General features: G+C 39.0%; 1 protein-coding gene across 6 annotated transcripts in view; it reads right to left on the minus strand.

The window, feature by feature from the left end:
- Positions 1 to 13,785, minus strand: part of TRPC4 (transient receptor potential cation channel subfamily C member 4) — a 205,142-nt gene that overhangs the window by 142,785 nt on the left and 48,572 nt on the right. For all 6 annotated transcript variants that reach the window (XM_041766325.1, XM_041766324.1, XM_041766323.1 and 3 more), the window contains exon 2: positions 6,735 to 7,139. In XM_041766325.1, coding sequence (XP_041622259.1) covers positions 6,735 to 7,112 — 378 coding nt within the window. In that variant the 5' untranslated portion in view covers positions 7,113 to 7,139. The remainder of the gene's footprint in view (positions 1 to 6,734; positions 7,140 to 13,785) is intronic.

Raw genomic sequence — 13,785 nt, forward strand, 5'->3', positions numbered from 1 at the left:
ATTCAAGAAAGAAATCCTCAAGATCTCCTAAATATGAAGATCTAGAGACTCTTTTAAATTTATCTCATCCCAAATTAGGATGATTAATGATTAAATGACTCCCACTCAAATTGGTGTAATGGCTACAGCTGGGCAGCATAGAGTTATTTTTCAGGACTCAAGTTCCAGCACCGATTTCCTGCTTTGTGATCTGGAACACGTCAATTTTACTTTTTTATGCTTTCGTTTCCCCATCTATAAATGGGGATAACAGTAGAACCTAATTTCATACAAAATTCTTATCACAGTTCCTGGCATGACGACAGGCTTAATGAATATTATCAAGTATTATTATTTCTTTTATAATCATCATCATTCAGACAATCTCAAGGTTCATTTTTTAGCTATTAATTTATATACAGATCCTTTTAAGTCAGGTCAAATACCAACTCCACTGGGTCTCTTTCCCTTTTTTGTAAAATGAAGTGATTGGATTAGGTAATCTCCAAGATTCCTCAAGATTTATTTATTTGAGAAAGAGAGAGAGCTTAAGTGAGGGAATGGGCAAAGGAGAGAAATCCTCAAGCAGAGTGCCTACTGAGCATGGAGCCCAGCGAGGAAATCGATCCCAGGACCCTGAGATCATGGCCTGAGCCAAAATCAAGAGCCAGACACTTAACCAACTGCACCATCCAGGTGGCCCTAAACATCTGATATTCTAAAAATCTGATATTCTTTTTTGTAGAGCTTTAAAACAAATTTCTTCAAATGAAATACTCTCACCTTAACTGTTGGGACTAATTGGTAATGTTTAGTGATATCTTTTTCCTAAGAAAGGGAAAATATAATAAACATATTAGTGAAATTGGGAGACTCTCATACATTAAATCATTTAATCATTAGTATTTAAGGGCATTAACTGAAATTTCCTGAAAGCCAGGTTAGCATAGTATATTTTATTTATTTTTTAAAATATTTTATTTATTTATTCATGAGAGACACATAGAGAGAGAGGCAGAGACAATAGGCAGAGGGTTCTCCCTCTGCCATGCAGGGAGCCCAACATGAGACTCAATCCCGGGTCTCCAGGATCAGGCCTTGGGCTGAAGGCGGTGCTAAACCGCTGAGCCACCCGGCTGCCCGCACAGTATAGTTCAATACACTTAACATAAAATATACAATCAGAGGCATTCTGTAACCTTCAAATTCCTCTAAGCCAGTGGCTCTTAAAGTACTCTCTGCAGACCAGCAGCATTACTATCACCTGGGTACTTGGAACTAAGTTCCCGGGTCATCCTAGACCTGCTGCATCAGAGACCCTTAGGGTGGGATCCAGCAGTCTGCATTTTATTAAAGCCTTCCAGTGATTCTAATGGTGCTGAAGACTGAGAACCACTTACTAAGGGAAGAATGGAAAAGAAAGCTCTGCTTCTGATAAACATGTACTGAAGCAGCTGAAACTGAAATTGAATGTGGCCTTGAATCTGGCCTTAGATGACATCAAAGAGAAAGGTCTGCCAGAAATAATTAGAAGTCAAGCAACTAATCAATTGGCTCAAAACTGGGGCTAAGAAGCCACTCTCAGTTATTCCCTGTAGAGAAATAAGGTATTCAGAAGGTCAAAGAAAAGTTCAATAAAACTATCAGAGAATATCAGAGTAATGATTATGGCCAGTAAGAATACATGACCCAGTAAGAATACATGACCTCCTATCTTCCTGCTTAGCATAGAGAATCACATTGTCTAGGCTGTCCACTATATGAAAGAAACTAGGTGTTACTCTTTCCGTTTTCTTGAAGAATAAAATAAAAATAAAACACTAGAACTCAAAACCCTGATTTATTTTGGCCTACATTACATATGGAAGTAAATACTTAATGATCTATGCCCATCTACCTATCTGGCAAAATTGAAATAACTCTGTTAGAGGTTGCATTGAGAAAACCTTTTAATAGGCAAACCACCACAAACATTTGAACAATTTATAAGACCAGAAGAGAAAATCAATGTCAAAGTGATAGGAAGACAGGTGACTTCAATGTCTTGTCTATAGGACACTATCCCAGACCCCTTTAAGTCCAAAATTTCTAATTGCCTCCTGGATGTCAATTTCAACAAAGGAGGAGTATATCCAATCAGGTCCAATGGACTGTATCCCACGGTCTCTTAGTGAATGGAGTTAATTTTTCCCAGGTATATACTCCCTTCCATGCCCTCTACCCACTAATAGTTTGTATTTACCAAACCCAGTCAATAGAATTCATCATTACCTGAGAATTTATTTCTCTTTCATCTTTTTCACTGTGATCACGCTTATTCATATTCCCATGGTATTTTTCTTGTCTCTCTTCAGAGCTATATTTCTAGACTCCAAAGAACAGGAACATGTCTGCTCCTTAGCACCCAGCACAAGGCTAGGCACAGTAGACATATGCAAATAGTAAATTGTTCCCAAACTAATATGAAATCTCACAGCCCCTATGACTTCAGGATGCCACCACCCACTGCATCTTCTTCCAGAGAAAGAAACGGACATGTGACAAACTTACAAAGGAAGAGTATATTTCCTAAGCCACATTTATTACATTTTAAGTTCTTAGGTAAGTGTTCTAATGACCAGATTTGTATACTTTTTATATTATATCCTCTTTCTTGACTCATTTCAAGACAAGTTTATTTTGTCTACTTGTGATGTAGGAGCGAGTTAGGGGCAGATGGGGCTAGGCAGGGAAAAGTAAGGGAAAGGCCCAAAGTCAGGCTTCCAGGAATCTGTGGGCATCCGGGGAAAACAGACATAAGACAGTAAAATCAGAAAAAAAATAAACCTGGCTCCCTGGCTCCAATAGGTTAGGGAGCTCCCCCTTTAATGGCTACTAAGTAATCACAGAAACCCCAGATGCAGAGAAATGTCATGGGGGAGGTATTAACCAGAGGGAGGGGCACATCACCTCTGTGCTCATGGTATTTACAAATCCACCCTGATATCAACAAGAAATTCACCAAGTTCCCTGGTCAGTTTCCTATAAAAGCCCCCAGAGGCAACCCTGTCAGGATACCTCTCACTTCTCAGAGCTTCCTCTGTAGCTCTGCTGAGTAAAACTTCTATTGTTTTGCTCACTCCGTCTGTCCCTGACATTTGTTCGTCCACTCTGTTAGAGAAGAACCATCTCTCTTGTAGCACTTGTAGCACTTGGATATTATTGTTTTCAGGCATGGTTTTAGTGACCTCACCAGGACTAATAGCATATGTTCCAGAGTCTTTGGGGGAATGTCCAGGAGACTGGACATTCAGCAAATTATAATAATAGACAAAGTGGCTTACAGCAATCACAAGAATCCTCTTAAGAAATTATGATCTATAAAAAAAAAATTCCTGTCAAGTACATATTTGCTACACGCAACACTGATTTATGGGAACTGTTACTCCAAAACATGTCGCTGTACCTGAGATACATTATCCAAGTAAATCACAGACGGAGCCAAGCTCTAATGGGATTTACTATACCGCCCCCCACCCTGATCACAGAGAACATCTTTTATGTGCTACCTTGTATACACTTCATGTTCTAACAATATACCAGGAACTCTGGGGTAGGTTGGTTTTGTTCTTTCAAAATTACAAAGTTCAAACAAAAAGATACAATTTTTTTTTGTTTGTTCCTAGTGCCTCCACTGAAGATGAATTCTAGAATGTACAAATACGGAAGGAAAATTTCTTGGCCAGCAAACAGATCCAAGAGAAATCTTCCAGAAACACATGGCCTGGGATATTTCTGACTCTTGGCAGACTGCAAACCTTTACTGCCTTTTGTTAATAATCAGGGTTCAGATCAAGTGCCTGTAAGGAGCCAGGACCTACTTGTGAGACTAGAGATTAGCTCAGAAGTTGAGTATCTTCCAACAAACACTCTCATAATAGCAGATATCTTCTCCAGACACCAAATTTACTCAGGCCAGCACAAAGGTCATTTACTAAAGAGACATGGAAATGTATGGCCACTATTCTCTAGAAAACAGAGCTATTTAGTAATCAATGTAAAAATACACTTAATGGCAATTTTGTTCTATAGATTTGTTGCTATCTAAAATGATCGAGACCACAGTCACAGACCATCTTATGGTCACCTCTACAGACAAAGACAAGAGAGTGTACAATATAAAGTTGCTGTTATTAGAAGCCATGAAGTAGGACTATGAAGGAATTTCAAAATCACAAGGTGACTGAAAAAGCAGCCCTTGAACTTACACAGATGAAAACAGACTCCAACTCACTCCTAGCTATGTCCTGCACTTCCTTAGTGGTAAAAGCCTGGGATATAACCTACAGCTTTTTTAAAAACAGATTTCATTTATTTGAGAAAGCATGCAGAGTGAGAGTGAGAGAGAGATATATAGAGAGAGCACAACGAGGGGAGGAGCAGACACCCCACTTAGGGAACTGGATGAGGGGCTCAATCCCAGGACCCTGAGATCATGACCCAAGCCTATGGCAGACCCTTAACTAAGCCACTGTGGGACCCAGGAAATTGAACAAAATCCCCCACCCCCGGACAAGCAGAGCAGGACTGACTCTATTTTGGGCTGCACCTGCCTTGGGCTTATCAAAGACCAGGGCACACCCTAATCGGAAATCAGGCTCAGCGGACCAGCATGACTGTGCAACTTTCTGCATATCCCATTGGCCACTGGCCCTTATAAAGTTGCTAAGCCTCTTAGTCTCGGGGTCCAAGTCCCTGCTCCGCGGTGTCGGGCACACTTGGACCCAAGCTTGAGCTTGTAATAAACCCTCGTGTGTTTGCATCAGTGTCAGCTCCTTGGTGGTTTCTCCGATTTGCAATCTTGGGCACACCATCACCCAGGCGCTCCATAACATCTTTAGATATTACCATGACCTGTCCGTTCCTGGCAAGGTCTGTACAAGTTTGAAAAGATAGATCAAACAGGTGAATTTTCTGCCAGTAAAATTTTAGTGGTAAGATGGAAAGGTAACACACAAACAACTGGCTATAAAACCAATAACCAAAAGCCAATAAAGCAACAAGCAGAGAGGTATTGTCTTTGTGGAGTGTTGCTTTCTGAAAGCTTAGGCTCAGGTAAGAGGAAGGGGTAGGTGGCGGGCAGTCACAAAACAGGACCATGGAACACAGACTTCCAAGATGGCATTGAGAGTTGTTGTTGAAATTGTTTTTCAGGAGACACCCAGCCATGAAGCCATTCTGCTAATAATGGCAAAGATCTGATAAAAGTCCTCCAGCAAAGCAGAGATAATGGGAGCTACAACAGAGCTGGCTTTGAGAGAATGTAGTATCTCCGAACAGCTTATCCTTTGCAGAGATTGCGTATTACCCACCCAATACAGCAGAAATGGCTAGAGCGGAGTAACACATTTGAAGATTTTACTTTAAAAACTGATTTTGAGCCACCGCAGTATGTGCAATGTCTTTGCAATTAGTCAACTGGACTTGATGCAGAGAAGTGAAGAGTTCAGTGTGAGGAAAAAGGATCAAAGAGACTATTCAGATACAGGGCAGTCACAAACAGAAGAGTCTAGACAGACAAAAACAGATTCCTTATTTGTTCCTGTTTATGATTTCTCCATGTCCTCAGTGGTTTAAAAAAAGCCAAACAACAACAACAACAACAAAAAAAAAAAAAGCCAAACAACAACAACAAAAATAAGAAGAGAGGAAATATAGCACACTATAGAACTGTGTGCTATTTTATTTTCTCTTGATGACATTAAGATATAGCTACACTTTAGCATTGGTAAATTTAATACAGTTAAATCTAGTCAAAGTGTGGAGGCTGAGAAAATTAAGGCCATTCCACTTTAAGTTCTGCGTTATCACAAGTCCAGCCATCCCAGGCCCCTGTGAATAAGAGCTGAACTTTACCTTACTTCAGTTACAGGAAGAAAACAGCTTACAGCTTGAAGTCCTAGAAAGCCCCATATTAAAATAAGAACTGAGCCCAAGCCAAGGGCTGGAAGCCCCTATTAGAATGAGAACAGAGCTCAATGCCCTTGAAGGCCCCATATCAAAATGTAAACAGAACTTGAGGAATTGCTCCAGCCCTTCTGGAGGTTCCCAGATCAGTCCTTAAAACTAAGCTGAAACCCACCTCGGGGTCCAAGTCCCTGCTCCGCTGTGTCGGGTACACTTGGACCCAAGCTCCAGCGTGCTAATAAACCCTCGTGCGCTTGCGTCGGTGTCGGCTCCTTGGTGGTTTCTTGGATTCGCAATCTTGGGCACAACAAAAGTTTAGTTATTTTCTAGTAATCCTTTCTCTATTTGCCTCAATTTAAAAGAATCTACTGGAGTTTGCTAATGAACAATATCAAAATTAGGTGATACAATTCACTTGTGCTGTAAGATGCAGAAACCCAGAACAGGCAAACAGATTAAACAGGAAAATAGCAAACATGTTGGAAACGAAAGACAATAGGAAAAATACCTACAGATACAGAGTGAGCCCCAACAGTCTAGTTTGAGCATTACGTAGAAATGTGGCCAATGTATGGGAAACCAATTTCAGGCTCCTTTGTTTTGCTTTAGGTCTCACTAAAGATAGATTAGCCAGGGCAGGCAGCGCAGGTGCTGGCGGCCGTTGGCAGGGATGAAGTGTGTACCTATTAGCTCTCTATAGTAATGGTCCTAATTTCAATGCTGCTTATTCTTAATATTTAGAGAGAATCTGAATAACCACATAACTTTCTGCAATGAAAATAGACCCAAAACGGTGCTTCTGCACATACCTGTTTTTCTCCACTGGGCTTTTTGTGGTTCAGTAACAGTTCAACAGCTCCGACGACTTCTTTCCTGATAGCATGCAACAGAGCATCTCCAACGTAGACATTGAAGCTTAAAAGCAGTTCTATGAGCTCCAAGTTCTCATTTTCAATTGCAATGAGGAGAGCAGTTCTTCCAAGAGGATCAATGCAATTAATATTGATTTTAAAATAAATTTCAGCTTCCTCCAGAGATTTCTTGACACTTGCATAATCTCCCTTTTCTACCGCATTTAAGTAGGCTTTTTCTGATGGAGAGAGTTCCGATTCTGCTCGGACTATCCTTAGAGGGATGCGATCTCTGTAGGGGGCATTCACATTCCTTTTGTAATAGAACTGAGCCATGTTTCATGCCATGCTATTTCCTTGTCTCTGAAAGTGCAAACAGAACCCAAAAAACACAAGGATTAGTGCCAGTACACTTTCTAATCATGATGTGTCACATTTAACATGTGGGACCCAGGAAATTTAACAAAAGTCCCCTACCCCTGGATAAGCAGAGCAGGACTGACTCCATTCTGTGCTGCCCCCGCCACCTCCTGTATGACCCCCACAGAACCTGCTTATTGCTTAAGGCGCTCCCCACCCTGGTCGAGCCGCTGGGCACCCCCTTACCGGAAATCGGCTCCTAACAATGTATCCCCGCCTTGTGCCCACCAAACCTGCGCGCCAATTCTGACCAGAGTGATAGGCCAGTTCAAATAGTCACTATAGGGTAAATTGGCCACCTGCGTGCGGACCGACAGGACTGGGCAACTTTCTATGTGTGTTACAATCCCATGGGCCACTGGCCCCTATAAAGCGGCTACGCCTCTTAGCCTCGGGGTCCAAGTCCCTGCTCCGCTGTGTCGGGTGCACCTGGACCCAAGCTCGAGCTTGTAATAAACCCTCGTGTGTTTGCATCGGTGTCGGCTCCTTGGTGGTTTCTCACATTCGCAATCTTGGGCACAACATAAATGTTTTATTGCTGTTAGCTCCTGATTTCATACTTATGGATCTGAACTACTTTATTATTCTATGTCATTTGTATTCAACTCACTTCTTTACTTACATACGTTTACTACTAAAATAAAATTAATAGGAGATTCCAGGTACCTGAACATGCATATTCATCTTAATTGATTTTTTTAAACCTAATCATTTTATGAGTAAATTATCCTGACTTGAATAATACTTTAAAGGTAAATTAAACATACATTGAATCAACAAATGTGATATTTCATGTAATGTTTCCAATTTGGGAAATTATACATTACTTGTTTGCTACCTCAATTTAGTAGGCATTTCAGTTAACCAAGTAATTAAGTTTCACTTTTCAATGTTCAGATTATTAGTCACATTAATCATAATTTCTCAACTAGGGGCACCTGGGTGGCTCAGTGGTTAAGCATCTGCCTTTGGCTCAGGTTGTGATCCCAGGGTCCTGGGATCAAGTCCCACATCAAACTCCCTCCAGGGATCCTGCTTCTCCTTCTGCCTGTCTCTGCCTCTCTGTCTCTCATGAATAAATAAAATCTTTAAAATAATAATTTCTCAACTATCTAGGTTCAGGATACAATTTGTTCCTTTCTGGCTTATTAGATTTTGTATTTTATTAAGGCCCCTTCACAGATGAAGCAAATTTAAGAATCTCATAATTCATAATATTTTTCTCAAACATTTCACTTTTTATTAGTCTTGGTGTTTCAAATGTATAATGACCAAACTATACAGCATGATATACATTCATTCCCATAATTACAGAAAGGAAGTGTTGTGAGTTCTTTAAGTGGCAATATTAATTTTTTAGAGAAAAATGAAGAGTGACACTGGTGTTCAAATCTATTGATTTTAGGTGTGCAAATTATTTGCTTGAAACTTAATTATAATTTCAGGATTTGGAGACGCTTTGACTCACTAGAATCATGGGAGAGAATTTATAAATTTATATTATGGGATAGGAATGACAAATATTCCTCTAGTATAACTCAGACTACAATAAGTCAAGATTATTATGATGCTACATATCTTATAATTTTCTGATCTAGAATGGCAGCACCTCCTTCCCAACCCATGTCAGCATCTGTAAGAGCATGTGGAATCAATGTCAATGGGCTTCATATTGTAATTTTACCAGGACTACAATGTAAATGATAATAAGTGGCATTTATAATACTTTATTTCCTCACATTGTCCTTACCTAAGACTCTTGGAAAAAATATGTAAATATTCCTTTTTATTTATTTATTTTTAAAGATTTACTTATTTATTTATGATAGACATAGAGAGAGAGAGGCAGAAACACAGGAGGAGGGAGAAGCAGGCTCCATGTCGGGAGCCCCACGTGGGACTTGATCCCGGGACTCCAGGATCACGCCCTGGGCCAAAGGCAGGCACTAAACCGCTGAGCCACCCAGGGATCCCCTAAATATTCCTTTTTAGAGCTGAATTCAAGGTTTGCCACCAACAATTGTTTTGCTTAAGACCAATGTTTAAAAATACCAAAAATACAGGGTAAAATTAAGGTATGAACACACACACACAGTGGTAGAACTTTGAATTGTGACTCAATCAAGATGAGGACTCAGCCTAGAGGATGGAAAAATTTTATTTTATTTCATTTATTCTATTTTATTTAGTGATGATATGAAATAAAAAATTAGAGAGTAAATAAATAGCATTTGACTTCTGTCCAAGCTGTAGGATGGTGTGCATGCACTGTGGTATAGTGGTGAGCCCAGGTGCCCTCCAAAGCACAGGATGTCAGTGACAACAAAGGGATTGGTGGGCAACACAGAAAGTAGTGGACAAGTTGGGAGAGATGAGGACAGATAATGGCAAATTAGATTCAATAAAACCTATTTAATTTAATCCAGATAACTGCCATACATGTAAACTACATAAGGATGGGTTAAAATGTAATACTGCCCTGAAAAAAAGATGTAGCCTAATCAACACTGTATTTAATATGTGAACTGGGCATGAGATTTTACATTTGGGAACCTGTTACTCCCCATAAAATGAGGTAAACAACACTATCAAACGAATGAGTGAGAAGAATCAGAGTTAGTGCTGAAAAAGATCTTCTACCTTTTCTTAAAGATTTTATTTATTCATGAGAGACACACAGAGAGAGGCAGAGACATAGGCAGAGGGAGAAGCAGGCTCCCCTTAGGGAGCCTGATGTGGAACTCGACCCCCAGACCCCAAGATCACGACTTGTACCAAAGGTAGACGCTCAACCACTCAGCCACCCAGGTGTCCTGAAAAAGATCTATTAACCGTATTGTTCTCTTCCAATTTCTTGAATTTGAAACAAACACAAAACCCAATGTGACTTGGGAAGGATAGGTGAATCTGAGATATATTAAATATACTAAGAAATTAAATACATTGAATAAGTGAAATTTAATTACTTCTATGGAATATAAAATACACACACATAAAATAATTCTGGCTAAAACTTTAAAAGAATAAGAAGATTGTATAATTTTTAGACAAGTCTCTGTACTGGATTACTTGAGATGGAAGGATACGAATAGAAAGACAAAAATCAGGGTTAACTTTTTGAAACCATGAGAGACAAATGTTAATAGTGAATGCAAGGTGCTGATAAGGCTAATGGGAGTTCCTGAGCTGACACAATTGTCAGCAACTCTGGAACTGCCGCTGGATAGGAAGTCTGGAAAGAAGAGGAGGCTTAGTATAGCAGAGATCCTGACCTAAAGTGTGTGAATGAAAGTCTGTTCCTGGTCCTACATTTTCAGAATGAGCTTTCTGGGGAGGAAAAGATGTTTTCCTCTATGAAATCACAGAATTGATTTCAATGCCCCCTTTATAACATACCATCCAGAAGTAAAATGACTGTTTCATCCAGTTACATTTCAAAGACTCAGAAGAGAGATGGGAAGTGATGGGAAAAACCTCAAATTCCGTACGTGAATTTTTAAATAACCCAAATTTTAGTTTCTGTAAATGTGTTGGGGATTAACACAATCACAAAGCTGGAGAGAGCTACACCTTACCATCAAGAGAAATTTTTTAAATATTGTCACTAGATTTGAGAACCACAATTATCTATGCAACATAAACAGAAAAACAAAAGGTCCTACATTTTCTTATCAATCAGAAGGCATATTTCCTAGAGGATGGACTTAGTTGTACAGTAGAAAGAATAGTGGACTTCCGTACAACAGAGGTGAAGAAAATACACAGAAATCTCTACTCTTGAGTAGACATTAAAGTTAAAATAAATTTTTCATATATATGTATATATATGAGTATATATACTTTTATTCTAGTTTATGATAAAAAAAATTGTGTTTACAAGTGTGATTTCTTGGCTCAGTGAGAAATTTGACTCCCCATTTTTCTGTTAGGATACTACTACATATATTTAAGTTGATTTTGTATTTTTTCTGGACTCTGATATTGAAATGACATTTTCCAAGATAAATTATTCACATTCAATCCAATTTGGATTTCTTTTTGGCTATTGGTATAGTACATTATCTCTAATCTTAATTCAATAAATCTATCTATCTCTAATCTTAATTCTACCAAAACACCAAATGCTTTGTTTTTTGCTACCATTCTGAATTCCAGACCCCTTCCTACTTCCTCGGGAACAATATATATACTCATATATACTGTATGTGCATTTCAGTAGTTTAAGTCTTGTACAAAAACTGCCACGTAATTCACTGAAATGTTTTTGTACAAATGTTTTGTAAGTCTTGTACAAAAACTGCCACATAATTCACTTAGCCTGTCTAAAACCTAACCAACAAAGTTTTCTCTGGTTTTGATGCTGTAAAAGCACAATGAATTATTAAATTCCTCTGAAGGGTTTTAAAGATCTTTCTGTGAATTTCAAGAGGTTCATGTCCTAATTACTTAAGGAAAGGAAAAACACTTTACTAAGTAAATATTATGACATCCTAAGATTTTAAAGGAGGAAATTGGGAATATGCTTATTTTTAGAATTGAAGCCCCTCAACAACTACCAAACCTAAAACTAAACCCTAGATATCCTTATTAAAACACACACACACCTCGAAGAATGCATCTGCAGGGCAAAATTTTTATTTTTCTTGACTTTTTATCTCATGGGATTTAGAAAATACACACGGCTGTCAAAGTTTGAATTTCAACCTCGAGAACATTGATCTCTTTTTTTCTTCCCCTCCAATTTCAGAGGAAAGGATGTTTGCTCTATCTACCACTGCCTGAGGGTTCAGCCACTGCCACCTCTCCATCAGTTACCTCTTTCTTTCAGACCTTAAACCGCTCTGCATATTGAACTTTTCTCAAATTACAAATGTATTTAATTTTCACCTACTTACTTTAAAGTTCTAATTATTTTTTTTTAAGAGTTTATGTATTTATTCATGAGACAAACAGAGAAAGAGGCAGGGACATAGGCAGAGGGAGAAGCAGGATCCCTGCGGGGAACCCAATGTGAGACTTGATCCCAGGACCCCAGGATTATGACCTGAGCCAAAGGCAGACACTCCACCATTGAGCCACCTTGGTGCCCCAAAATTCTAATTATCTTTGGCAATTCTCTTTTTCTCTCATCTCTGGTTTTGTTTTATAAAGTTTAAGCTCATCTCCCGTTTACTCATTTACTCTAACATGGTATTTATCGCCATCATGGAATAAATATTTGTCTTAAAGTCAGTTATGTCTTGCTAGTTGTCAGATACATTTTAGTGCTTTTCAGGCAACATAATACTCGGCTTTCTAGCAGCCTTCTGTGATGAGCCTTTCCAATTTTTTTTTTTTTTTTTTTTTTTTTTATGATAGTCACAGAGAGAGAGAGAGGCAGAGACACAGGCAGAGGGAGAAGCAGGCTCCATGCACCGGGAGCCCGACATGGGACTCGATCCCGGGTCTCCAGGATCGCGCCCTGGGCCAAAGGCAGGCGCCAAACCGCTGCGCCACCCAGGGATCCCCGAGCCTTTCTAAATAAAATGTCCCCACCTTGAGTTCTAGAACAGTCTTCTCTAATGTTCTACTTTCTACCTCAACAAGACCTCTCTCTCCATAGCCTCCAGCTTCTTTTCCTTCCATCTGAAGCCTAAATGCTATTACCAGGGTTCTGCTTATGGCTCTTTTCTCTGTTACTGTCATTAGCTATTCTCATCCATTACTCATTATTTGAAATGTTCCATAAAACCCATATATGTCTTTACAATATGCCATATATTTTTAAAATGTTCTAAAATCCATGCTTGCAGTCCATACTTCTTTAAGTTCTAGACCTGTGCTGTCCAATGTCGTACTTATTAGTCACATGTGGCTACTTAAACATAAGTCAATTAACATTAAATAATATTAAAGATAATTTCTTAAGTCTCATTTGCCATATTTCAACTGCTCCGTAGCATTTCCTGTGCATACTGCTTTTATCTCCTCATCGTCTTTAACATGGCCACACCGATATTCTTCTAAATCATCTCACTGATATTATTCTTCCATGCTCTCTATTTAGCCTTCACAATGACACATGCCTAATCATGCCAAAATGTCAATCTGATCAAATCACTCTCTTAAAATTCTTAAGTGACTTATAATCATTCATAGGAAAACATACTGACTCATTACAGAATACTGGACTCTCCATGATCTGGTTTCTAAATGCCTTCTTAGACATATTTCCCAAGATCACTTCTGGAAAACCATATTTTACACTGACAAACTACTTAACTACTATAACTCTAAGTATTTTCTCATACTTTTCTTTACAACAGGAATACCTTTCCTTCCCTTGAGCCTCTGGCAACTCCTGCCAAGTTCTAAAACCTTTTGTGAGGTATCACAGCCTTGAGGATTTTTCTTCCCCTTCTTCCTAAGATGGGTCTGCAGAAAATCTGTGGACCTCTTACAGATTTAGAACTTTTCTATTTAACTGTATAAGAGATTGTGACTTAATACAGTTTTGTATCCACAGGGCTAAGCAAAAAGTAAGTGCCCCAAATTTGTTGATGAATCAGTGAATTAATGACCATACTTTTAGAGTTATTCCACTGCCATT

Source organism: Vulpes lagopus, chromosome 8, assembly GCF_018345385.1.
Source record: "Vulpes lagopus strain Blue_001 chromosome 8, ASM1834538v1, whole genome shotgun sequence".
Classification (NCBI taxonomy): domain Eukaryota; kingdom Metazoa; phylum Chordata; class Mammalia; order Carnivora; family Canidae; genus Vulpes; species Vulpes lagopus.